Genomic DNA, 27,032 nt, shown 5'->3' with positions numbered 1-27,032 from the left:
TTTGTAGAGAGGGAGAAATCATAGACCATACCTCCCAAAACACTGAGGGCTGCTGGTAATTATCTTTGGAACTGGCAGCCAAACCTTGACAAATAGAGCTCAGGAGGGGGTGCCAGGACCCTCGTTCCACTGTAGGGAAAGGGCAGCAGTCTTGGCTCAAGAGCAGGAGGATGAAGCGGAGCTCCAAGTCTTCGGGACTGAGTTTTCAAATGCCCCGAGTTTCCCATAGCCTCGGCTGGCCCCAGGTCCCTAACCCAGTCCTGCGCCTCAAGGATTGCTGTCATCCTTACAACTGTTCTCCCCACAGCTGCTGGTTGTGTTTGGGTAAGGGTCCTTTCTCAGCCCTAGAGCAGAGAACCAAAGACCTTCCTATTTCTGCAGGAGACGTGGGCCTAGGGACAGGCATTTAGAGGTGGCTGAGTTCTAGGGGCTCTGCCTCTCTGCTCTCTTCTCCTGAAGCTTCAAAACATAAGGGCACATTTGGACTCTGGGTCCCCTAACCCAGCTGCTTGCCCCTCTTTTCATCAAGAGCTGGTTGTACCCTCATCTCCCCTTCCAAGCCCCATCCCACAAGAAAGCAACAAAACCATCGTGGTGAACACATTTATTTAATATGGGGGGTGGGGTATTGCTGCCTCTGTCAGTGTGTATAGGGTGGTAGGGAGACAACCAGAGGGACTTTCGCCCTGGAGTAAGAGGCTGTTCTGGCCCCAGGCTGGGGGGTGGGGAGCAGACTGAGGAGACGGGGAGGTGTGTAAGGTGGGGAGGGGAGGGTGAAGCTCTGCACATATCCTTGGGACCATGGTCCAGGCCCACCCAGTCACCAAAGCAAGAACCGAATAAATAAAGTGCAACCGTGGGGGGTTGGGAGTGGGGAGAGGGAGGGCACCGGGCACACCCACGCCCGCAGCCCACATTCAGTGCTGCCAGGTCTGGACCACCTCCCGGCCAGACCATCTTGTCCAATCACCCCTATGTCCGTCCCTCCATGAGCCAGGCAGGCCCCCTGTGCAGCTACTGGAGGTAGCGATAGGCCTTAAAGCAGTGGTTGCCAGCGTCGGCCACCACCACATGGCCATCCGAGGTCAGTGCCAGGCCCTGGGGGCCATAGAGTGGCTCTGCAGATGTGTTGATATAGGACAGGAAGGAGCCAGAGCTGTCGAATACCTGGGGAGGGAGTGGAGATCAGAGGGAGAGGTGAGATCAGGCAGATGAGCGGCATTTGGGGAGGCGGGTGCACGGGGCCCAGCGGGAAACCTCAGCCTCATGCCACCCCTGGGCCTTCCTCACCTGGATGCGGCTGTTGCCCCAGTCGGCCACGATGATATTCCCATTGGAGTCCACGGCTACCCCCGTGGGAGCGTTGAACTGCCCATTGCCCTCACCATGGGAGCCAAACTTGAAGAGGAACTCCCCATCGGCACTGTACACCTGGCAGAGAAAAGGTCTGGGGGCTGGGGACCCGGCCTCGGGCAGAAGGCAGGGCCTTGGAGGAGGATGGGGTGAAGCCCCAGGGCGGAGGACCCCCACATCTGCAGCTGTAAACCGGTTTCTTCTCCCTGGGCTTCACGTCCATGCATCCCACTGCCTACTGGACACCCCTGCTGATGTCCCTTGGGCAGCTCATCTTCCCCAGGAAGGCAGTTCATTCTACTTCCCAGTGACTGGCAACACCCTGGTGGCCACAAGTCACTCTCAACCCCACCTTCTCCTCTGCTTGACCTCTCGTGAACTACCATAAGCCGCTGAGTCTGTGTCAAATCTGTACCTTGTGCATACACCGCTACTGCAATGGTGCCCAGCTGGATTACTGCAAAAGACTAATCTTTCTGCCTCTACTCTCACCCCAGCCAGAGCGCTCTAAGACACATAAGATTGCATCACGTTCCTGCCTGCAATCCTTCAGTGACTCCCCATAACTCTTAGGAAGAGAGCAAGCCCCTTCAGGGAGTGAGCAAGCCTCGTTTCTCACCTGGCTCTACTCCCCGCTCTTCAAACCTCATCTGAACTACCTGAATTACATGGGAAGAGTTTCCGCCTGCTTGGCTTCTCCTGTCCCCCTGTCTTCTGGTTAATTCCCAGTTGTGCTTCAGGTCATTCTCGGCCTCACCTAAATCAAGGGCTCCTGCTACACCCTCACAAGTTTCCCTGCACTCCTGCAACACAGCATCTGCCACATCATATTACAATATCCTGGCACCTTTTTCTCAACCCCACTAGACCAAAATCAAGAAGACAGGGAACATATTTGCTTTAACATAGTGATTATTCCCAGCTTCGAGCACAGTTCCTGGGACAATGCAGCCACGTCACAAATGTTTATTGAGCAAAGGAATGATCTCGGGGGAGAAAGCAGGGAGGTGAGGGAGAGCAGGGTCTTGTGGAGGAGGGAAGGATGCTGGGACAGTGGCCATGGAGGGAGGGAGGGCACTGACCTTCACTGAATGGTTATGGAAATCCGTCACTACAATCTCATTCTTGTTGTTCACAGCCACAAAATGGGGCCCTGAAAATAAAAAGTGGGCTCTCTGGCAGTAAGCCGGGAGACTGAGCGGAGCAGGGAAGAACCTCTGTGATAACAAAGCTGGGCTGTGAGGAGATGGTGGGGTCTCTGGGATGATGGTGCTAGGGTACAGTGTAGGGACGGGGTCCCCTAGGGCCAAATATAGGCAAAGGGGTCTTTAGAACTGGGGCATGTAAGGGAGTTCTCTGGGGCTGGGGTTTCAGGAACTAGGTCTCTAAATCCTCCTCCAATACCTGCAAAGTGGCGGTCAGTGGCCCCGCGGCCCCCAAAACGGCCCACCAGCTTGCCATTGGGCTGGAAGGTGAAGACGCAGCAGGACTTGTTGTCGACTACAATGATATGTCCGTTCCGGTCTACAGCCACTCCCTTGGGACCCATGAGGCGGCCAGCTCCTATCTTGGTCTGCAGGAAGGGGTTACCCGTTAGGGGCTGCCTGGTGGGGTGAGCAGTCCCAGCCTGGTGCCAAAACAGAATCTTAGGCTGAGGATGGATCGGGCAGTCCAGGCCCTGACCACCAAGAGGCACTAGAACGGTCACCGCCGCTGGCCACCAAGGCTGCAGGGTAGAGTGACAGCAGGCCTCTCACCTTGAACTTGCCCTCAGGGGAGAAGATGCTGACCCAACGGTTGTCATAGTCTGCCACGATAATGTCTCCATTGGTGTCCACGGCCACACCCGTGGGGCGCTGCAGCTGCCCAGGCGAGCGCCCTCGGACCCCGAAGCGGAACTTGAACTGGCCTTCATTGGAGAAAACCTGGAGCAGAGGACCGAGGGAGGGAGAGGGCAGGAGGGGAGAGACTGTGGGCACAGAGGGAGGGGAGCAGGATCCTGAGGGAGGAGACCCCCCCCCCCCTTCATTCATCACTCAACCAGCACTTCCTGACACCCTGCTGGGGGCACAGGGCAGAATCAGACATGGCAGATCTTAGGGGACATGCAGCAGAGGCATGGCTGGAATCGTGAGGATGTGAAAGGGGTGAGGGGTGGTCAGCAAAGGCTCCAAGAGCAGGGGAAGTCTGAGTTAACAGCCTCATAAGGACGCCAAGAGATGAGCCAGAGCTGGCGAGTAAACAGAGAGGAGGAAGGTGTTTTAAAGAGTCGACAATATGCAAAAGGCACAGAGTTCAATATGTACACTACTTGAGTCCAGCATGGGCACTACTCGTCCAGTGTGGGTGGACTGCAATGGGCATTTCCGTAAACAACAGAAGAAGGCTTTATTCTGGATACGATGAGGAGTCACTGAAAAGCTCTGGGCAGGAGAATGACAAGATAAGATCTGACTCTGTGCTATAATATGAAATATATTTGGTCTTTGTCCCCAGTGCCTGGCACAGAGCTCTTCAAACCCTGAAAAAATTTCCTGATCCGTAGCAGTGTCTTTTGTCATTCACAAGGAGTCCCTTGTGGGTTTATGCTAACGAGGGACTTAGAGTGGGACCCTTGGATAGCTTCAGGATGAGGCTGGTCACCAGAAAGACCATCTGATTAAAGGGTCAGAACTTTCAGCTCTGCCCACCGACCTCCGAGAAGGAGAAGGGGTGGGGAGCACACATTAAGCTCTATGAATCCTCTTGAACAACAAGATTCGATGAGCTTCTGGGTTGGTGCCAGGAAGGTGTGTTCCCCAGTTCCAAAGGGACCAAAGCTCCTACACTAGGAGACCTCACCCTATGTACCTCTTTTCTGGCTGTTCACCTGTATCTTTTATAATACCCTTTATACTAATAAAGGATATGATAAACATAATTAAATGTTTCTCTGAATTCTGTGAGCTGCTGTAGCTAATTATTTGAGCCCAAGGAGTGGGATGTAGGAACTTCCAACTTACAGCTGGTGGGTCAGAGTATAGGTGACAACCTGAACTGTCGATTAGCCTCTGAAGAGGGCCATCTTATGGGGCTGAGCCTTTAACCTGTGGGGTGTGATGCCATCTTCAGGTAGTATCAGAATTGAGTCAAATTCATAGGATCGCTGGTCAGTGTCCACTGAGAATTAAAGAATTGCTTAGTGGTGCTGGAAAAAGCCCATGGGAGCTTTTTAAGAAACAGCACACTAGGGATTTCCCTGACACTCCAGGGGTTAAGGTGCTGCGCTTCCACTGCAGCGGATGAGAGTTTGATCCCTGATTGGAGAACGAAGATCTTGCACACCACATGGTATGGCCAAATTTTTTTTGAAAAGGAGTAAAAAGAGCACTCTGGCTGCAGGGAGAAGTCGAGACTGGAAACTGCTGACTAGTCAGGTGCTGCAGTGATCCAAGGGAGAACTAATGCTGGCTTGGACCAGGGCACTTGCTGGAGGGAAGTAGATGGACTCAAGAGACATAAGGAGGAAGACTCACCAGGACTTGGTAGCAGACAAGAAAGGGTTAGGTGAGGGTCAGGGGAAGGGACCCTCCAGGTTATGAGGCTGATAAAGTAATCTGGACAGAATAAACCTTTCAACCTCTCACCCCTGCTTCTACCTCCCCCACCTTAGCAACATGGTCAGGTCTCCCCATCCTTAAAACACTACTTTAATGCTCTTATCTATAGCTAAGCCTTCCTGCTTATTCCTCACAGCCAAAACATCTCTCTCTCTGCCTAAGTCTTTGTTATAACTCTAGGGACACAAGGTAAATCAAAGCCAACAGCAGCCTTGCAGAACTCAAGTTACAGGCCTTGGTCTTGTTCTTGATCCAGACTTCTTCCCTCTTTAGTGGACTGAGGTCCCCATGCCTGTGACATTCCCATTTTTCAGGCCTGCAGGGATGCTTGAGTTGGTCCCACCTATGGACATCACTTCTTCCTGAGATGGACCTTCCATCATGCCATCCCTGTCTGACCAGAACAGCCTCTGGGTTCTGCCCTGGTCCTGTGCTTGGACAGCACTTGCCACCACAAGAAGATAGGCACTACGGGCTGAGAGAGACGAAAAGGTGCAACCAGATCAGCAGTGAAGCAACACATCTGCGTCCTTCACTCGAAGCAGCTTCGTTTCTATCTCAACACTGAGGCTTTACGGGGGTCTTACTCTTCTCATCCTATCCTATCCCACCCCTTACAACTGGCCAACTCCAATTCATCTTCCAGTTCTCAGAATTCCCAGGTCACTTCTTCAGAGAAGCTTTTAATGATCAATTCTACTACCTGAATCAACATATACATATAAAGTTCAGATCAGATCAGTCGCTCAGTCGTGTCCGACTCTCTGCGACCCCATGAATCGCAGCACGCCAGGCCTCCCTGTCCCTAGGTCTCCATAATACACACTTTTTAGCTCTTTTCATAAGAACTGTCACTTCTGTACCTAAGTAACTGCTAAGTAGCCTTGTTCCCATCTCAGGATGTAAGCCCTAGGTGGGGCATGGACTGTGTCTGTTTTGTTTGCGGCTGCCTTGCAGCGCTGGCGTAGCAACTGGCGCACAGCAGACATTCAACAAACGGATGGATCCATCAGCTCACTCCCAGACCAGAACTGGGAGGACACCTCTCCTCAGGCACTGCACAGTCATCTCAAACTCGCCACACATGAACGTGTGAATTCATCAACTTATTCCCAGGCCCGTTCCTAAAAGGCAACACTACCTACCCAGGGCACCAAGCGCTGCAATTCTTGATCCTTCCCTCTCCTTTGATATCTGATGGCTCATCAAAACCTGTCATATTTGCTTACTTATGTCCAGAATCCACCAGTGCCCTAATTTGACCCTTAACATCCTCTCTTGCCACAGTAACAGTAGGCAACTTTAGGACCTGAGTCTACTTGGGCGAGAGACTAAATAAAATAAAACAAGCAAACCAGTGATTCTAGTAAAGAATGAAAAGGGCCATGGCAAAAGGCTGAGGGAGCTCAGAGGACAATGTGATTAACATTCTGCCTGAAAGAAATGAGGATGCTTTCACAAAAGAGCTGATAAAATTTCTGGACTCAGACAATTAATTACACAAGGATGTAATATAGCCAAATCAAACCCTTCATTCAAAAATCACAAAATGTTTTTTCTCTCCTGTCAGCTGATGCGGATTCAACACAAGGAGATTTGTCTTGGCCGTCACCATAGCCAGCTCCAAAGGAGGAAAAGTTCATGAGGACTCCAATCCTCATGGACCAAGGAGGGAGTCACAGCCCTTCTGGAAGCCTGGCCCATACCAGACCCGAGGACCCCAGAGTGAAAGCAGCAGAAACCCAGCTTTAGAACTGAAAGCCAGGCTCCTAGCAGCTATGAGGTGTCTGTGTGGGTGGGGGCAGGGGCCAGGAAGATTGCTGCAGGGGAAGGAAGTATTGGGAGCGAGGAGGGGGCTGCACTAGGCCCTCCCTCGTAAGTCCCCACCTGGAAACAACGGACAAGCACAGTCCCTTGTTGGGGAGACAAAGTGACATGTGTGTCCACCCCAGGAGAAGTTTCCCCAACCTCAACTTTTGTGCCAAAAAGCACCCTTGGCATACAGAGGAGGAACCGAGTTGGAGGGTGGAGGGTACGACAGCAGGTCTCATCACCAGCCCTACCCATCCACCTTGCTCCACTCCATGCTATGCAGGATGGACCCAAATGTCTCCCTGTGCTGACATGAGCCTCTCCTTTCCTCTGCGCTTAGCAACAGGGTGGGAATAAAGGCAGGCTAGACAGGCTGGGGAATACATGCAAGAGCCCCTGGCTCCTTCAGTCTGCTGGGAGGAAAGCAAAGGCCAGGTGGAGCTGAGCCTAAGGTGACAGACCTTTGCGAGAGCTGTATCTGTGACAGGGGTACTCAGGCACAGGGTCGGGAAGAAGTTTAAATGTACAGGTGTGAAGTAAGGCTCAAGGACAAGTTTTGCTGTTTGACAAAATGTTTTCTAGAACTGAAAGTTTATAGTAGGTAGAAGCAATCCTGTGCAGTTATCAAAATCAAAATCCCATAGCTTCTGCTCCCAAATCATTTACAGCGTGACCTCAGATATTTCACTCCTAATATAGTCTCCCTACAGCCCCTTTCTCCAGCTCCCTGAACAGCCTTCTCCAGCACCTTCCCACCTCCTGGCTTTTGTTTACAGCCCCCACCTGGACAATGATATTGTCAACAACAGCTAACGTTAGAAGGTTGACTCAGTGTCAAGCACAGTACATTATATCAGGCAGCCCTCTGAGGTACTCTTTTACTAATTTTACACATGAGTTAACCAAAGCACAGAGGGGTCACATGACTTGTCAGTAAGTGGCAGAACTAGGATTCAAGACCAGGTGTCTGGTTTCAGACCTTGAGCTTTGAACTGCGCTGCTGCGTCTAGCACCCTGGTGATTGTCATAGGCTCTGCCCACTCCTAGGCTCACTACAAGGAACGCAGAGAGAAAACCACATTTTCTAGCTTTCTGGAACCCAGAGTGCAGCAGAGACCACGTCCTCTTGAGTGGTGGATGCTCCACTCAGGTGCGCGAGGCACTAGGAGGACCACCTATGAAATGCATTACATTCTAGCCACTGGAAGGCACTGCTTTCACAAGTTACCGTTGTTTGACCGTCTAGTCAACTGGACATTTGCAGAGACTAGCACAGATGACACACAGGCACATTGGAAGATAGTAGGGGAGGGCGGAGCCTGCACCCTGACCACACGGTGGTGAAAAGGGCAGATGTAAGCCAGCCAGTGGAGCCTCAGGTGGAGGCAGAGGGAAAGAAAGAATGAGCCAGATCTTCGGGGTCCAGGAGCCGGTCTGGCCTGACCACAGCCTGGGAGGTAGAGGCTGCTAGCTCAGTAAACCTTGGTGCCTAACTGTGAAGTTGCTGGTTACTGTTGTGGCCAGTGAGGTTGGGGTGGCAAGTGGCTGGGTGAGGGGTGGTGCCATGATTCATTGTTCTTTAACGAAAGGTACTCTGCAGGGTTTCACCTTTCCTTCCAGAGATACTCTGTTTCTGAGTAGGCTATAGCCTGAGAACCTCTATTAGGGGAGATACCTGGATACATTGGTTGTTGCTGTCTGCTACCACTATGCGGCCGCTGCTGGCTGCGGACACACCCTGTAAATTGGTGAATTCACCCTTCTCCCTTCCACGACTCCCTGTGGGGAACAGAACAGATGGAACGGAAACAGACAAAATTTCACAGAGGTCATTTTGAGCCTCTGGCCCCACACATCCCGCCCGCCCCGCCCCTTCTGGCTCAGCCCTCGTCCCCGCTGTACCAACTCGGAAGACTAGCTCATCCTCGATGGGGTTGTCCTTCCGTTTGCCGCCCGTGCTGTACATGGAGCTGGGCCTTCGCACAGCCTTCTGGCGCACGTGGCTGCCCGGGCCGCCAGGAGACTTGACGCGGCGCTTGACGTCGTCCGGGGAAGGTGGCAGGTCCCCAGGGCGCAGGGCACGCACGCGGAAGGGGCTACCGCGCACCGGCTGTCCGTAGAGCAGCACCGAGAGGAGCAGCTCGCCTTCCGTACGCGCCGTGTACACCAGCTCGTACGTGCCATTCTTGTGGTCCACCACGGGAACCGGCAGGCGCGTGCCATCCGGGCCCGTGATCTCCGCACGCAGCTCAGCGCTGCCTGTGCGCACCAGCCGCCCATCCTTGTCTTTGGTAGTGACGGTGAGCGAGGCGGGCTGGCCCACCAGCGCCTGGCGCAAGCCCTCGCCCGTGGCTACTGTCTCGTGTGCAGTGGCACTGGTAGTGAGCAGTGCGCCCAGATTGAGCACCGATCTCCGCAGCCCGTCGACCTCGAGGACTAGTTCCAGCTGTGCGTTCTCATGGGGCCGCTCCGGAAAGGCCTGTGACGCCAAAGCCGCCAGCCGCTCTCGCATGTGCTTGCGCACCAGCAGCACCTCCGGGGCCGAGCCCAGGCGCAGTGCCTGCTCTGCGAAGCTGCAGCTACTGCCGATGTGTTCCTGACCCTGACGCAGTGTGTCTAGCTGGGTCTGCAACACCTGAGGAGGGGTTCCGGGAGGTCTGGGTGAGCAGACTGGTGTGTTGGGGGGAAGGCTAGGGAGGGGGTGTTTCTTGTGATTCCTGATGAACTTGTACTATGGCATGAAAGAAATACAAGAGGGTGAGTATGGACAAAGGACACAGATGCCTGCAGCACCTACTGACCACGTGAGGAGGTGGAAAGCAGAGGCCAGGGGAAGGTGTGCACAGGTGTGGAAAAGCGGGGAAGGCAGCAGGCCGTCTCAGGATGGACAGCGGTGGGAACGGGTGAGCAGACGCACCTTCTGCTTGGCCCCACAGATGGCCTCCAGGTCGCTGACCAGAGCCTGCTTGCGCTGCTGCAACGCTTGCTCCAGGTCCTCGAAGGCTGAGCTGATCTGGGCCAGGGCCTCTGCCTTGCGCTCCTGCAGTTGCTGGCTGATGCCCCCGACTAAGGCGATAGCTGCGGACAGCTGCGGCAGTCTGGGGTGCGGAAACATCTCACACAGGGGCTGCTTGAGGGTGCCCGCGCCAAGCCATTCCTTCTCCCTGGGGACCCTACCACTGCGCTGGGTGAATTCCCCTCCCTGCCACCTCCCTATATCTCCACCCTCCCCAGGGTCTCTCTTCTGCCTCTGTGAAAGCACCACCCCACCAGCCCGCTTCCGCCAGGCGCCTACCGGCCGCGCACCGCCTCGAGCTGGCGCTGCAGGGCCGCCTTGTGCTGCTCCACCACGTCGCGCAGCAGCACCGTGCCATGCTCCCGGTGCTCGCCAGCTCGGCACTCCCCGCACATGGCCGTCTCACAGGCCTCACAGTAAAACTCCATCGTCTGGCGGCATAAGAACTCCAGTCAGGGATCCACTAGACACCAGACTTCTTTGTCCCCTCCCCTCCCCCACCTACCCTCCTTGCCTCTCACCTTCCAGGTGCATCCCCTTACCTGGACCACCTTACCCAGAGAAATACCCTCTCACCCACAGCCTCTCAGCCCCCTCCCCCGACCTCTCCTGCCCCTCCACCCCAAGTCCTGGCCTCACTGGGCCTGCTTGGGCCCACCTTGCCTTCATGGTTGGGGCAGGAGAGGGGGCGGCCAGCCACTGCGCTGAGGGGGTGGGGGTCCTCGGGGTCGTGGGCCCCATCAGGTGCCTGCTGCATGGCCTCCATGAGGCTGCTGATGAAGAAGTTGTTCTGCAGTGCGGAGACGCCCTGCTCAGGAAGGATGGACGTCTGCCGGCACACCGGACAGGACAGTGTCAGGCTCTGGGCAGGGATGTAGTTCTGGAGGCATCTGACCAGGGAGGAGGGGGCGTCAGAGGAATGGAGGGGTGAGGTGGTGTCAGCACGCCCCTCCTCCCACCCGCTATGGGTGCCAGTCCCTTTCCTCTCAGGCGTGCTGTTACATTCATTTGGAAACCACTCTGGCTGGCACACGCATCCTGTCCTGCCAGCAGGGGTAAGAAGCCTCCTCTCTCACAACTGAGTGGGAACACACCCCTGACGTCTCTCAGAAGAGCAGACATATCCGCATTCCTCACAGTGTGCACAAACACAGGTTCACCTTTCACAGGTGTTTACAAACCCTTCTCACAGAAAATGTGCGACTGCCTGTCCCCATCCCCCTGCCATTAATTCATTAAACATTTATTGACTGCCTACTCTTGCCAAATTTGTGCCAAGCTCTGGGAATACAAAGATAAACCACAGTGCCTACCTCTAAAATACTTCCAGTTTATAGAGGAAAAAAGTAACAAAATTAGAGTTTGTAGAAGTAAACAGTGTGATGATTAAAAGCATGAGTCCTGAAGTTAGGCTGCCTGGGTTCAATTCCCAGGTCCGTCACCTATTACGCTATGTGACCCCTGACAAGTTACTTAACTTTTTATGTACTAAGGACCCCTCCTTTGTAAGATGGAGACAGTACAGGCTTCACAAAGTATGGAGGATTAAATGTAAAGTGCTGACAATGCCTGACTCATACACAGTGCTATATATTGTAGACTATTAGTATTTGTTTTTGTTCAGTCACTAAGTCGTGCCCGACTCTTTGTGTCCCCATTGACGGTAGCACACCAGGCTTCTCTGTCCTCCATTATCTCCCAGAGTTTGCTCAAATTCATGTACGGGTATTAGTATTACTGATCATTAATATAAGGAACACAAGGACATCCCTGGTGGTCCAGTGGTTAATCCCTAGTGGTCCAGTGGTTAATGCCCCTCACTGTAGGGAGCCAGGGTTCAATCCCTAGTAAGGGAACTAAGACCCCATATACTGCAACTAAACACGGGCACTACAGCTACTGAGCCTGCATGCTCTAAAGCCTGCACGCCACAACTGGAGAAGCCCATGTGCCAAAGACCCAGCACAGTCAAAACAAATAAATAAATATACGGAACACAGAAGATGTAGTAATAAGGAAAATCACATAAGGGGCATCTGGCCTAGGGTGGGTGGAGAGGGTAGCCAGGAAGGCCAGAAGAGGAGGTGACATAAGCAAAATCTTCAGGGACAAATAATTGTTCGTCTGACCAGAGAAAGCAGGGAGAGGAGGAAGGGGGGTCCAGATACAGAAGGTGACCAGAAGCCACACAGTATGACTAGGACATTATAAGCAGTTCGAGGTGGCTAGAAAGGACTCCAAGGCAAGGAATGGTAAGGGAAGTCTGGAGAGAGAGGCAGGGGCCAGCTCATGGAGGGCTCCTGGGCCACACCAAGGAGCTTAGAAGTTATCCCAACAGCAGGAGGGCGTTGCAGGAGCATGGTAGAGCCAGGTTTACACTTTATCAAGCTCCTCTTCACTCTCTGTGTGGAAGGTGACTGTGAATATGATGAGACAGCAACCAAGGGGTGGTAGCATCTTCCTCCTGAGCACCCAGCTACCATTTATTAGGCGCAATGTGCCACGCACTGTATACTTGATGCTTGTTAACAGACTCAGAAAGGTTAAGTGCTCCAAGATAACAAAGCTAGTGAAACACGAGAGGCAGATCCAAGGTAATGCATGTGCTTATGCAAGATATTCTTGTAATAGTCTAGGCAAGAGGTGAGGAAGACCTGGATCTAGGCACTAGCAATGTAGACCACAGAGAAGGCAATGGCACCCCACTCCAGTACTCTTGCTTGGAAAAGCCCATGGACGGAGGAGCCTGTTAGGCTGCAATCCATGGGGTCACTAAGAGTCGGACACGACTGAGCAACTTCACTTTCACTTTTCACTTTCATGCATTGGAGAAGGAAATGGCAACCCACTCCAGTGTTCTTGCCTGGAGAATCCATGGGGGAGCCTGGTGGGCTGCCGTCTATGGGGTCACACAGAGTCGGACACGACTGAAGTGACTTAGCATAGCAATGTAGCCCAAAGGACAACAGAGGATGAGATGGTTGGATGGCATCATCGACTCAATGGACATGAGTTTGAGCAAGCTCTGGGAGATGGTAAAGGACAGAAAGCCTGGTATGCTGCAGTCCATGGGGTCGGAAAGAGTCAGACATGACCTAGCAACAGAACAATAACAATGTAGACCAAAATGGAACAAATTTGACAAGTGTTTAAGAAGTGCAGCCAGTGGGAGGTGTTGTCTGATTAGATACGGGGAGTGAACGATGAGCCTGGGTTGACTCCCAGGATCCTAGCTTCGATGACTAAGTGGATGGTGGTGCCATTCACCATGATGAGAAACACAGAAAGAGGACTAGTTTACAGGGAGGTTCAGCCTTGGCCTGGCTGAGTTTACTGTAACACTGGGACATCCAAGGAGAGGGGATCAGTAGACAGCTGGGGAGAAGGCAGGTTAGAGAGGGAGGGAGGCCACCAACATTCAGACGGCTCCTGTAGCCATGGGAGAGGATGTGATCACCAAGAAGGGGATTACAGTGCCAAGAGCAGGACCCAGCAAATACTGAATGAGGAGAGCAAAGAGGAACGGGCAGAGAGACAGAAGGAGCGATGGTGTCAGGGCAGCCGAGTGGAGCAATTCCAGAAGCAGGGAATGAGTAGTCAGTGTCAAAAGCAGCTGAGTCAGGGAAGGCAAGGATGGGAAAATGTTGCCAACTGAAGAGTGAATGGGAGGTTGGAAGTTTGAGTAAAAAGGAGATTGAGGGGTTGGATGGCAGCTGGGAAGGACAGAGGGACAAAGCAGAGTTCTTATCTGTAATGGAAGGCTTGAGCATGTTTATAAATTGATGAGCCAGCAGAGGAGGGAGGCAAGAGACTAGAAGACATGGGACAAGGTCTGGGGATGGGAGAGTGGCTCAGGTTGGCTTGAAGAGGAGGAGCGGATGGATGGAGGGAGGGGGAAATGGAGGTGGCTGTACTTGAGCACCATGGGCCAAAATTAGGATGCCTAGCCTGCTTCAGGGAGAAGGCAATGGCACCCCACTCCAGGACTCTCACCTGGAAAATCCTATGGACAGAGGAGCCTGGTAGGCTACAGTCCATGGGGTCCCTGAGAGTCGGACGCGACTGAGCGACTTCACTTTCACTTTTCACTTTCATGCTTTGGAGAAGGAAATGGCAACCCACTCCAGTGTTCTTGCCTGGAGAATCCCAGGGACGGGGGAGCCTGGTGGGCTGCCGTCTCTGGGGTCGCATAGAGTCGGACACGACGGAAGCGACTTAGCAGCAGCAGCAGCAACTTGCTTCAGGCAAGGTTAGCGGCTGAAAGCAAATGAGTGGGTGAAGGCGGGTCCAAGAGGACAAGGAGGCTAGGATTCAGCACTGAAGGGAGGAGGAGAGGGGTCTTGCTAGAAACAGACTGATGGCGCTGTGTTTGTATGCGTGCTAAGTCGCTTCCGTCGTGACCGACTGCTTGAGACTCTATGGACCATAGCACGCCAGGCTCCTCTGTCCATAGACTTCTCCAGGCAAGAATACTGGAGTGAGTTGCAGTACCCTCCTCCAGGGCATCTTCCCGACCCAGGGATTGAACCTGCGTCTCTTAAGTCTCCTACATCGGCAGGCAGTCTCTTTACCACTAGAGCCACCGTGTTTGGAGACCACCAATTTGTGGAGGGAAGATCTGACTGGTGCAAAGTTTCCCATATCCTCAATCTCCCCTCTTAATGTTGTCTACACCTCTTGATCTGAATTAATTATCTTATTTATTTAACAAACACCATGTGCCAGGCACAGTTCTAAGTGCTTCACAAATATTAACTTATCGGTGACCTAGTTTCCCCTTCGGGTGGTTTTGATCTCATACTCCACATTCCTCGGGGCCAGAAGGTGGGGTTGAGTCCTCCCCACCCCCAACTGGAACACTGCTAAATTCTCCTTCTTCAGCTCCTTGGAAGCTCAGGCCTTCTGTCTACAACACCCGACCCTGCTGTTGTCTCTGCTGACTTAATGGTTGCTTCCCCATTGGCTGAAGTCTTCCTCCTGGCTCACTCTCTTCTTCTATTACTCCCCTCCCACCCTAACACACACTCCTGCCCTTATTCTCAATGACTCTGACATCCACAGAGTAACCCACCCACCATCAAGATTTCTTAGTTCCAGGGATGTCCCTGGTGGTCCACCGGTTATGACTTTGCATTCCCAGTGTAGGGAGCATCAGTTCAATCCCTGGTCAGAGAACTAAGATCACACATTTGTGCATGACGTGAGAAAAGAAAAAAAAAAAAAAGATTTCTTAGTTCCTAAGCCTTTTTACCCCCTTACCCCTAGGATTTTTTCCTCTACTTAACCTCAGCCATCTACTCCCATGTTCCCAGCACCACCTATGTCTCATCAACTCTGAAGTCTGCATTTCAACCATATCATTTAGTTTCCCCTGTAGCTCTCTTTCAAGCTCGCTGAATCTGGGGTTTACCCTGCAGAATACCTTTGAACTCATCAAGAACCCCATCCTCTGTGTTGCTCTTGCTTGGCTTACGAGCGCTTCCTAACGGTTTCCTGTTTCCACTCTTGCTTCTGTAGAACCCACTCTTCCACAGCAGCCAGAATGAGCTTTGAAAAACCCAATTTATGTCACATTATTTCCCTGCTAAAGAAAATCCTCCAGGGTTTCCCATTGCATTTAGAACAAACTTCAAACACTTTCCTAAAACTGCCAAGCTCCCCCATGAACTGTTCTGACTCTTTCCTACCTCACTTCACCCCACTTTCCTCCTTACTCATGCACAATGGCTTCTCCTCCAGTCTCTGAACATGCCCCAATTACTCCTTCCTTAAGGCTTTTGCATGAAACAGTGCAAAGATGATACCCTGGAACAATCTGCACATGCCTGTTTCCTTCTCATCCTCAGGTCTTGGATCAAACGTCACTTCCTTGGAGAAGCCTTCCCTGATGACTCTCTGTAGACTAGCCCCTGGCCCAACCACCCTCACCTGCTCCCTATTTATTTCCTGGAAAACAGTCCAAACTGTGACTCTCCTGTTTGATTATTTGCTCGCCTACTGTCCATCGCTTCTCACTAGAGCATAAGTCTTTGAGAGCAGGGACCAAGGGATAAGTGAATGAGTGGTAGTTGGGAGAGAAGACTCTGCAGTCAAATCTGGATTCAGACCTTGACTATTTAACTTCTGCAGAGACCTGGAAATATTTCTTAATTACTTACTGACTCTGAACCCTAGTTTCCTCTTCTCTAAAAATGGGGATAATAAAGTATCTGTTGGAAGGATTAAGTAAATCAATACATGTAAATCACTTAGCCAGTTCCTGGCAAATAGTGAGCAATCAATACATGGTAGCTATTGTTATAATTTCTCAGGCACTGATTTTTTTCCAGGAGTGCTCAGTGATCTGGGTGTAGGAGAAGGTGTGGAGACATCTAATTACAGCTCAGATCCAGGATTGGGCTTCTGCCACATGGGTTTGGAAGAGGACAAAGGTGTATGGTCTGCATAGGATTCAGAATGGGTAGGAAAGACAGGGAGTCCAGGAAGGAGCGGGTAACTGGGAGAAGAGGGAGTGGTCAAGGGCATTAGATATCTACATCCAGTCATAGCTGGTGTACTGAAAGTGGAGTGATGGGAGCCAAGAGTGGGATGCTGGAGCTTGTGGCCACAGAAGAAGTGGCATTATTTTGGGTGATGGCAAGATTCAGGGTGTCTTTGGGAGGGTGTCTGACTGAAGTGGTATGGAGGGCATCCCCGGAGAAACAGTCAAGAACTAAGGGGCATATGTAGGTAGTAAAGTCAGCCAGGTTGATGTAAGAATAGACAGGAAGGCTGAGACTGCTTCCAGCTGATGAAGAGGAGAGACAGCAGTAGAGCTGGAACCTGAAAGAGCAGGGCTGGAAGGGAAGAGCATCCCTGGGGCAGAGCTGGGCTCAGTGAAGGGGCTGGGAGGGCGGGGTGGAGGCAATGGTGACAAGACCCAGGGATCTGGTAACTCACCACAGGACAATAAGGGATAAAAGAGAGACAATACTGTCAAAATACAGATGTGATCATCCATGAAACCCTTCAAAGGCTTCACGTGGCTCTCAGGCTAAGAACAAAATTTCCCAAGAGGTCAACAAAGCCCCTCTCTGTCTGAGCTCCAGCTCTGTCCCAGGCCACTCGCAACTGTACTCGCTATGCTCCAGCCTCGCCGGGCTTCCTCTAGAGCCTCTCACCCAATGCAGTTACTCATGCCACATGGCCTCCCGGTGTTCTGCCTTCTGCCTGGAAGGCTCTGACCACTCCCTTCACTCAGTTAACTCCCATCCAGCCTCTGGATCAGACCTCAGGGAAGCCTTCTCTGATTCTCTAACTTCTAACAGATCCCATCTTAGCACTTTATTTGCAGCACTCATTCAGGGTGCAATATTACATTTATCTGTATCAATATACATTTATCTGCAATATTACATTTATCAGTAGTCTGGCTGTATGATGATTTGATTACTATCTTCCTCCTTCACTATACTGTCAGCCCTTTAACAGCAAGGATCATATCTGTTTTTGCTTATCACTGCTTGCCCAGCACCTGGGACAGGTCTGGTTCATAGTAGTTGCTCGATAAATAAATATTTGTTGAGTGAATGAATAATAGATAGAAGCCCAGAGGCTGGGAGGGGTTGCCTTCCACTCAGTACCTCAGGATGACAATGAGGATGGGCAGGGAGGATAGACCTAGCTTTGAACATCCTCCCACTGGTCAGAAATTTCTGGTGCCAGAGCTGGTTGAGAGCCTCAGTTCTGTTTGATTTCTCTGGTGATGTCGATGGCTGCCTCAGAGTTTGGGCAGGGGCACAGAAGGCCCTGTTCTAGGCAGGAGGCGCCGCCCAGTGTTAGGAAACCACTGGTCCTCTCGCAGGCCCAAACCTTCATCTCCTGTAGGTCGGGGTTCATCTGCTCCCCTCCACGTGTGCACACATCTCCTTTACCTCTTACAGGTTTACACATGCCACTCCCTTCTCCAGAGGGCCTGCAAGGTTCTCATCCCTCCCCAGTACACACCCCCTCACCTTTCACAGAAGGTGTGCAGACAAGGCAGGACCTTGGGGCACCGGTACCGATCCAGGCAGATGCTGCACACCAGGAACTGCTTGTCCATCGGCTGGACCTCCGGGCCAGGGCTGTCCTCCCTTTTCGCCATGGTGCCCACAGGTGGCTCCTGCCACTCACACCAGCCTGTACCCAGAGAGATGGTCAGCACCAGGGAAGCCAGCACTCCCTTCCTCCACATGATCCCCACCACCCACAGTCCCTGAAAAGCACTAGCCCCATTTCTTCCCTGCCAGGAATGGAGCAAGGTGAAGTAGGTGGACCGGGGACCCTCTGAGCCTGCTGCTCTGGTCAAAAGCACAGGCATCAGGTTAGACTGGACTTCAAACCCAGCTCAGCGTCTTTCCAGCTGTGTGACCTTGGACAATTCATATATCCTCTTTGTGCTTCAGTGTCCATAATTTGCGGTTATGGGAATACTAATCCCTACCTGAAACGGTTGTTTTGAGGATTCACACTTGTGTCTGTCAAGTACAGTCAAGTGCACAGTACAGGGATGTGCACTTTCACTGACACACCCGCCCTTTATCTCCTTTGCCTCCCCTAAACCCTCCCCCAGGAGGCTTTTCTGATAGAGTGTCTCTCCTCTGGCCACCTACAGCCCCTCTAGCAGTTCTCTGACCCACCTCCCAGCACCACTGCCCAGGGTCGCATTCTTCTCCACATCCAATCAGTATCCAGGTCTCATGGATTCTGCCTCCCCAATATCTTATCCCCTTTACTCCAAATGCACAGATACCACCCTCAATTCATGCTGTTACCAGTTCTCTCCAACAATACAGCAACCACCTAACTGGTGTCCTTGTCTCCTTGCCTGCTTGTCACCAATCCCCCTTGCAGCCAGAATGAAGCTTCTAAACACAGATTCCATCTAGTCACTAACTCCCTGTTTAAATTCTTTCAATGGTTCTCCATTGTCCAGAGGACAAAGTCCAAACTCCTTAAATTGGCCAACAAGGCTTAGCTTTGTCTGGCCCATACCTCCCTCTACAACCTCACATCTCATGATTCTGTGAGCAGTCACACTGGTTTCTTTTCAGTTCCTGGAAAACTCCTTGTTCTCTTTTGCTTCTGGGCAGTCACACATTCTGTTCCCTCTGCCTGAGATCCTCTTCTAACCCCTACCTCGTCTGACTAATTTCTCGCTTATCTTTCACGTCTGCGCGTAAATGTCACTTCCTCCAGAAGGCCTTCCCTGATTTCCTGAGGTCTGGATGAGGTGCTCCACCTTTGCGTCATTCTGCACCCTGTATTTCCTCCATCCTGGCCCTTATACACTACACTGTAATTTTCTTGTTGTTCCTTGGTTTCTTCCACTCTATACAGAGTTCTTGAAGACAGGTATTATATTTTATTCATTTTTAATCCTAGCACTTAGCACAGAGCCTGACGTAAGGATTGGTTTGTATTTATTGAAGAAATTCAGTAATTCAATAACTATTAAGTGCCTACTTTGTACAGGCACTGGGGATAGAGTGATAAATAGAACAGATATGGTCACTGTCCTTGTGGTGGGGAGGTGGTGACAGATATTTAAAAAGTAAATAAATGAATATATATATATATATATATATATATATATATATATATATAATTACAAATTTGGGGAAGGGAGTGCTACACAGAAAGCTATGAGAAAGTTATGAGGTTTCAGTTGGGTGACTGAGGAAGGCCTTTCCAAGCAGGTGATTTTTAAGCAGAGTTTTGAGGGGCTAGAAGGTAAATGGCAGGGATGAGGGTAGAGGCATTAGGGACTGAGGGAGGGAATTTATTCCAGGCTGAAGGAACAACATGAAGGAAAGCTCTTAGGCAAAAAGGTCATTGAGAACCCGAAAGGACCACATGGTTAGAACAAAGGAATAAAAGACTGGAGGAAACTCTGGGAATGAGATGACAAAGGACCTTGATGTTAATAATCTGGGTTTTATCCCAAATTGGAGGGAAATGATCCAATTTGTAAAAAAAAATAAAAATAAAAAGCTATTCTGGTGGCCACAAGGATTGAAGAAGAGCCAGGTGGAAGCAGGAAGACCCCTTGGGAGGCTACCCCAGTTCTTTAGGTAGGCTGACGTTGGGTATTAGCAGTGTGTTAGTTGCTCAATCGTGTCTGACTCTTTGTGACCCCATGAACTGTAGCTCTCCAGGCTCCTCTATCCATAGGATTTTCCAGGCAAGAATACTGGAGTGGGTTGCCATTTCCTTCTCTAGGGGATCTTCCTGACCCAGGGATCAAACCCAGGTCTCCCAGTTTGCAGGCAGACTTTTTACCATCTGAGCCACCAGCCTATAAGCAAAAAGGTGGACTGAGCTGAGAAATAACCATAAAGTTGAGTCAAAAGGATAACATGATTGACCAGATGTGGAGGGGAAAGGAATAAGGCAATAAGGACTCACAGGTTTCTCCCCTGAGCAGATGGTGGACTGTGCCCAGAGACAGTGAAGCTGAGGAACTGATTTGGGCCATTCTATTTTAGCCACGTTATGTCTGAGATGTGATAACCCAGGTAGAGTTGTCAAGTAAGGAATAGAAAATAGGAGCTCAAGAGAGAGGTCTGGACTGGTTTTGGACTTGGAAGCACTGGCATATTAAGGATACTTAAGGCAATGGTGGGGCTTCCTAGGTGGCTCAGTGGGTACAGAATCTGCCTGCAACACAGGAGATGCCAGACACTCGGGTTTGATCCCTGGGTTGGGAAGATCCCCTGGAGAAGGGTATGGCAACCCACTCCAGTATTCTTTCCTGGAGAATCCCATGGAGAGAGGAGCCTGGCGGGCTACAGTCCATAGGGTCACAAAGAGTCAGACACAACTGAAGTGACTGAGCATGCATGCATGCACAGCAATGATAATGGATGGGACCATTTAGAGACAGAGAGTGAAGAGTGAAGGAGAACCCAGAGGGATGGGAGGAAGACCAAGAGTGTATGCTGCTGCTGCTACTAAGTCACTTCAGTCATGACTGACTCAGTGAGACCCCATAGACGGCAGCCCACCAGGCTCCTCTGTCCATGGGATTTTCCAGGCAAGAGTACTGGAGTGGGTTGCCAGAGTGTATGGGATCAAGGAAATCCAGGAAAGAGATTGACTCAAGAAAGGAGGAGCAGTGAAAGAAGATAAAGACTGAGGGTATCCAACAGATTTGGATGTGGTGGAATGGAAGGGGCAGAAGCCAAGTCAGAGTGATGGAAGGATGACTGGAGATGAAGAAATTAACACAGTGGATGCAAACCATTTAAGAGAGAAACATGGCCATGAAAGGAGGCAGAAAGATAATCAGACTACTTCAAAACAGGCAGTGACGAGGGGCAGGCCATCCCTTTCTGTGCCCAGCTCAATGTAGCATGGGCCTCTCTAAAGACGAATGAATGAATGCAATGGGGCCAGTCCAGAGCCCTCTTCAGGTTTGTGGAGGGGCAGGAGAGAGGCTCGGCTGCATGTGTCTCATGTGTATGTGAGGGTGGGCATGGGCAGGGTGGAAGGCATCCCTGTGAGCATCCTCCCTGATGTGGGCACTGGGATTCTGAGGTTCCTTCTCCAGAAATGATGGGTTCTGAATCTGGAGATTTAACACAAAGACAACAACCCAGCAGGAAGAGGACAGATTGAGGGTTGGCGGAAGGAACAGGAGGCCAGGGCCAAGCTGATGCTTCTGTTTGGCAAAGGGCAGGGCTGGGAGGAAGAGTAGGAGTGGTCCACCCGGCCCTTCTCGGGCAGCTGGAAGTCAGGCTCCGCCTCTCTCCAAGCCCAAGGGGCTCTCCCAGCCTGTCACACAGGGGCGGGGATTGGGCTCCATCCAGGCACTGACAGCTCCTCCCTCCCTTCCCCTTCCTGCTTCAGTTCCCCACCCAGACGTGCTGGGCACGCAGCCGCTTAGGTCATACCCACTCCCCAACCCCCTCATCCCCCGCCCTCGCCTAAATCACTAGGCTCCCTTCCTCTCCTGGGCTTCTGCTCCCAACACTCCCATCTCACTGCCCCCAAGGTCCTATAGGCCATGGTTTAAATGAACTGTTTATCACAGCAGACACTCAGAAGATCTTGAACTCAGAGCTGAGATTTCACCCTGCTTCCTCAGGCTGCCTACTGCCATCTCTGCATCCCTTATCCTTCCGATCTTTTAACTGAGGTTCTAAAGGTTTCCTCTTTCAGCATTCATTCAGCACCTCTGCTAGGTCTGGGGATACAAAGATAAATAGTCACAGCTTAGCCTTCATGGATTCCACAATCTAATAAATAAGAGTAGGTAGCCGTTCCTTTCTCCAGGGGATCTTCCCAACCCAGGGATCAAACCCAGGTCTCCAGCATTGCAGGTGGATTCTTTACTGTCTGAACCTCCAGGGAAACCCAATAAATAGATTACTGCAGTGCAATATGGTGAGGGCTATGATGGGGAAGGACAGATTGCTAAGAGTCACCTAACCTAGATTCTGGGCAGGGGAAGAGGGTACTAAAGGTTGGAGGTCAAGGGAATTCTCCAGAAGAAAAGGCCATTAAAGAGCTCCAGGATGGGTAAGAGTTACACAGAGCATGTCTTTTGCAACAGGAGACTGAATCAAACACTGTGACGGGGAGGGCTAAGAAATGAGATGGAGTGGTAAGCAGCAGTTAGATCACAATGTTTTGTTGGTCTTATTAAGGAATTTAGACTTGACTCTATACTGGTAGGGGGTTAAGCCTTTATCCAAAGAGCAAAGGAAACCTTTTAGGGGCAGGGTGGGGAGGTGGAGAGAGTTTAAGTACAGGGTGAGGGAGAGAGGAGAGTAAATTTTTGACTGCAGTGTGGAAAAAAGATGAAGGGTGTCACAAGTAGAAAGTTAAGAGACTGCCATGATATTCTAGAGGAGAGATGAGAGTGACCTTGATTAGTGGAGTAGCAAAGGGGAGGTGACAGAAGTGGATTTCATAGCAAGAAATCCCAGAACTTGGTGACCAGTTATTAGATATGAAGAGCAGAGGGAGAAGAAAGAATTAGAGATGATTCATAGTTTTCTAGCTTGGAAACTCTGAAAGACAAGCAGTTTGAATGGGAGGGTGACAGGCTCAGTGTTTAGTAAAAGGAATCTGAGGTGCCTACAGGACTTTCGAGTGGAGAGATCCAGCTGGCAATTGGAAAGATAAGCTGGAGCCTAGGAAAGAGGCCTGGCCTGGAGATAATGAATTTGGAGTCCTTGGTGTAGACATGGTGCCTGAAGCCATCGAAGTGGATGACATCATCCAGAGAGGGTATAAGATGAGAAAGGAGAGCCTGTGACTGTGCCCCAAGGAACTTCAACATTTAAGGAAGCAAAGCCTGCCAACAAGCTGAGGAGATGTAGCCAAAGAGGCAGGAGAATCAGGAAAGATATCCTGAAAGCAAAGGGAGAAGACAGCTTCATGGATAAGAGAACAGTCTTCACTGTGAAATGCTGCAAAGAGTTCCCATGATCTAAAGCTCTAGAAGAGCTGGTATTAACCCCAGGGAGTGTGGTTTCTAAGGGCTGGAGGAAAGGAAGCCAGATCCAGGGGGCTGAAGAGTAAGTTGATTGTGAGCAAATGAAGACAGCCAGTGCTGATTCCACTAGATCTCTGACATCTGCAAAGGATGTTTTTCAAGGCTTTTCAGTTTCTCCAAATTCTCAAGCAGCATCTAATTTCCTCCAGGACTTCCCCCTACAACCTCACAGGAGTCCCAGTATAACATTACTTACACAGCTGTGAGTAAAGGTGGGTGACCAAGGCATTGTTAAACAGTGGCTGCAAGAGGCCAGTTAGGTTCACTCACTTCTGAAAATGACTTTCTCCTGTTCACTAGCCTCCAAGTGTACTCGATCATTTGAAGCCTCAGCAAAATGACAAATGCTGCAGGTTACTGTCTCTGGGGTTTCCCTGGAACAGTTGAAACCTTGGAGGAGGTAAAGTCCTCAAAGCCAAGGAACCCTTGCAGTAAGATTGGCAAGGGAGGAAAGTGATGAAATTTGCAGTCACTCTCCTCGCCCCCTAGTGCTAGACTGAGAGTAGGTGAATGAACCATTCAATCAGCTGATCAACCTATCAAGCAATCAAATTTCCTGGGCACTCTGGACAAGGCCCTTAAAACAGTTACTGGAGACACAATGCTGAAACAGACACACTCCCTGTCCTTTACAAGTTCTCAGACTAGGGTGGGAATCAGACTTGTAAATATATAACCTACAATGTGATAAGTGTCATGATATTAACATATTCAAACTACAGTGGCAGCAAAGAGGAGGAAGTATCTAACTCTGAAGGTAGGGGAGGAGAATAAAGAAAACTTTCAGAAGAAGGGATATATGAACTGGATCTTGAGGGACAAATAGGATAAGTACATTGGGAAAACAGTGAGTCAAGGAACAGAAGCATGAAAGATTAAGAAACATGGACCAATTGGGCAAGAGAGCAAGACTCAAAAAGGCAGTGACTGTACTTGATGTTATCACGACCCACTTGATGTCAGTTCTCTACTTGCCTCTCTGGCTGCTCCTTCACTGTCCATTCCTTATCTGTCTAGTTCCTCAGGGCTTTGTTCTAGGGCCTTTTCTCCCTTCACTTTCATACTCTGGGAGATCTCACCATCTCCCATGGTTTCAGTTACCATCCATTTGCTAACGACTCCCAAAGTCTTATCTCCTATGCAGAAAACTTTCATGAACCCAGACCTATATATCTAGCTGCACCTAGGACATCTGTACAGGGATGATGCTAGAGACTAGTCTGAAACTGACTTCACGTTCCCCCAACCTATTCATCTTGCTGCACCTCTCATCTCAATAAAAGCCACCACCGTCCATCTAGCTCCGTCAGCCAGAATCCTGGGAGTCTTCTCAATTCCTTCTCGTCCAATTTTCAGATATAGGCTATGACTATATCCTTGCTTCTGTTCCTAAAATGTGTCTTGGTTAAAGGTCAGGAGATTCAGGGGCTAGTCCTGACTCTCACTAACCTCACTAATGCAAGGTAAGACTCTGGACAAGTTCCTACTCCATCCCCTTACTTGCAAATTGTGTGTGTGTGGGTGGCATATCTTTCTCTTCCCCAGATCTGAGATTCCCAAGGTTCTCTGTCCAGCCAAAGGTCTCTACAGATTGTAATATGTGTCCATGATCAAATTCAACCTTGTACAACCTTGAGTATTTGATTTCTGGTTTTCACAGCAAGGCCAGGTGTGTTAGATAGTGGTTGTAGTTGTCCACCTCTCTTACTGAGTTGAGGGCACCAATGACACTCCTTCTGAACACCCTCTACCCTAGCCTAGCAAAATGATTTTGCTCTGTTTTTCTAAACACAAATACTATACAAACTATGGGCCTTTGCTCAGGCTCTTCTCTCAGCAAGAATGCTATTGTGCCCTGAGTGGCTGAGGCAGCACCTGGCACACAGAGGTGCTCAGTATATGTTGGTGACAAGAGAGCCATGTTTAAATCACTGCAGTTCCCTCTCACCAGACACAGAGACAAAATCAAAGGCAATAACAAGACAAGGGAACAAAGTTCCAAGGAAAAAGACCTCCACTCAACATAAAGAAGCTTCCCCATAGCAGAAGGTAGTAAGTGCTCTGTCACTGGAGGCATGCAAGCCAAGGGAGGCAGGGCACCTGTCAGGCCTGCAGCTGATTCCAATTCTGCAGCAAATCACAGCCCTGCTTAGGGGATGAATGGGCACTGATGAGCTGGACAAACAGGCAGGGAGAGACCTGTGAAAAAGACCTCTGCACCTGCTCCAACCTCCCAGATCTCATCTTCCTCTAGGAGCCAGTCCTCGTTTATGCTTTCCACATCAGAGACCCTCGCACAGGAACAAGCCCAGGACCTGCCTTTAGCGGACTGACCTCCCTGGGGTGCAGCCTGCCCCTCCAACCTGCAACCATCTGTCCCTGCAGGATTGCAGCCCATGATCTGAAGCCAAGTCCAGAAGGGAGGAGGCCAGAACCAGGGAGGAGCCTGGGGTCCTCCAGGCGGGGCTCTGGCTGCATGGGAAACAGAAGAGTCCTTTCCAACAAGAAACAGCCTCCGGATGAGGCTGCCCGTACTGAGGCCAGGACTAGAGGAGGAAAGGTGTCCTCTATACCCGCCGATGGGCCTCTAGGTGCCTGAGGACAGAGAGGGTAGCAAGGGGTGGAAGTGTCTGCACCAGGGAGAAAGGAACCCTCAGACAAGCTGGGCCACTAGATTCCAAAGTCCCACTCAGCAACCCCACCCGCGCCCCCACCCCCCATCATCCTCGGCCGCACCGTTCGACACCCTCCGCCAACATACACAAGCTCCCAAACCCTGCGCTCTTCCAAGGAACCATCACCCATCCACCCGCGCCTCCCCCCTCAAACATGGACCTCACGTGAGCAGCCACAGCCCGAAGAATCCCCCCACGGCTCTCACGGACAGGGACACGCCTCACGTGGACAGAGACAGGCACATCTTTTGAAAAGCATCTATGCCCCCACCCACAGCCACTCGGACAGACACATCGCCGCTCCGACCCAGACCCGGACCCGGGCAGACAGGAACACAAACGCACCCCTGGGGGCCTCCCGTCGCACTCACCGCGGCCAGGCAGGATGGGAGGGCCAAGACCAGGACTGCGGCCACTCCGAGGGGCCCGCGGCGCTGCCCCTGCTGCCAGCGCCCGTCCGCCCGGCCGTGCCCGCGGCGCCGCCCCACGTCCCGCGCCTCCGCCTGTCCCCGCGCCGGCGCCACCGCCGGACCCGCCGCACAGGCCGGAGGGAGGGGCCGGGGCGGGGCTGCGGACCAGCCGGGGGAGGGGTCGGCTGGGAGACCGAAGACCCACCCACGCCCCGCCCGCCGCCGCGGAGGCCCCGCCCGCCCCTACCCCCACCCGCTCAGATCCCCCGACTCCCCTGAGGCTCCTGCAGGAGGTGCCTCTGCGGTCGGGCTGGGCAATCCTTGAGCCAGATCCCGGATCCTCGATCCCCGCCAGCTGTCTCTGACTCCCGACGGTTCCAGGAAAGGGCAGCGTAGTCGGTCTCAGGGACTGGGCGGACGCTTCATTACGAAAAGGCGTCTGGGCAGCAGGGTTTTCGGACTCTGGGAGCGGGTAAGGGCTGCCTCCTGGAGATGCCCTTCCAGGCTGTCTTGGGGGGCTCCTACGGACTATGCTAGTGTGGTCTCTGCTGAGCGGGGGAGACAGGGATCGCCTGTGCCTCGGCTCGGATCTCTCGGCGACGGAAGAGCCCCAAAGTGGAAGAGCAGTACCCAGAGCTCTGG

General features: G+C 51.6%; 1 protein-coding gene across 1 annotated transcript; it reads right to left on the bottom strand.

Annotated features, from left to right (window-relative positions):
• Positions 1–588: 588 nt before the first annotated feature.
• On the bottom strand, positions 589–26,518 carry TRIM3 (tripartite motif containing 3). Its single transcript, XM_055548820.1, has 12 exons — positions 26,352–26,518; positions 17,775–17,940; positions 10,439–10,670; positions 10,060–10,211; positions 9,682–9,862; positions 8,667–9,399; positions 8,440–8,543; positions 3,111–3,278; positions 2,758–2,926; positions 2,436–2,506; positions 1,291–1,431; positions 589–1,167 (listed from the first exon to the last, which is right to left on the bottom strand). The coding sequence occupies exons 2-12, from the start codon at positions 17,903–17,905 to the stop codon at positions 1,015–1,017; spliced, it is 2,235 nt and encodes a 744-aa protein (XP_055404795.1). The 5' UTR covers positions 17,906–17,940; positions 26,352–26,518; the 3' UTR covers positions 589–1,014.
• Positions 26,519–27,032: the final 514 nt, after the last annotated feature.

This window comes from Bubalus kerabau, chromosome 15 (assembly GCF_029407905.1).
Source record: "Bubalus kerabau isolate K-KA32 ecotype Philippines breed swamp buffalo chromosome 15, PCC_UOA_SB_1v2, whole genome shotgun sequence".
Taxonomy (NCBI): domain Eukaryota; kingdom Metazoa; phylum Chordata; class Mammalia; order Artiodactyla; family Bovidae; genus Bubalus; species Bubalus kerabau.
Note: the sequence above shows the minus strand (reverse complement) of the source record. Positions and strands in the feature narration are given on the sequence as shown.

Bases quoted from the DNA above. Each gene is read 5' to 3' on its own strand.
- TRIM3 (XM_055548820.1), bottom strand. From the start codon at position 17,905: ATGGCGAAAAGGGAGGACAGCCCTGGCCCGGAGGTCCAGCCGATGGAC. The intron at 10,671-17,774 runs GTGAGGGGGTGT...CTCCCTGGTCAG, and splicing joins CTGCACACCTTCTGTGAAAG to ATGCCTCCAGAACTACATCC. The intron at 9,400-9,681 runs GTGCGTCTGCTC...ACCCCTCCTCAG, and splicing joins TCTGTGGGGCCAAGCAGAAG to GTGTTGCAGACCCAGCTAGA.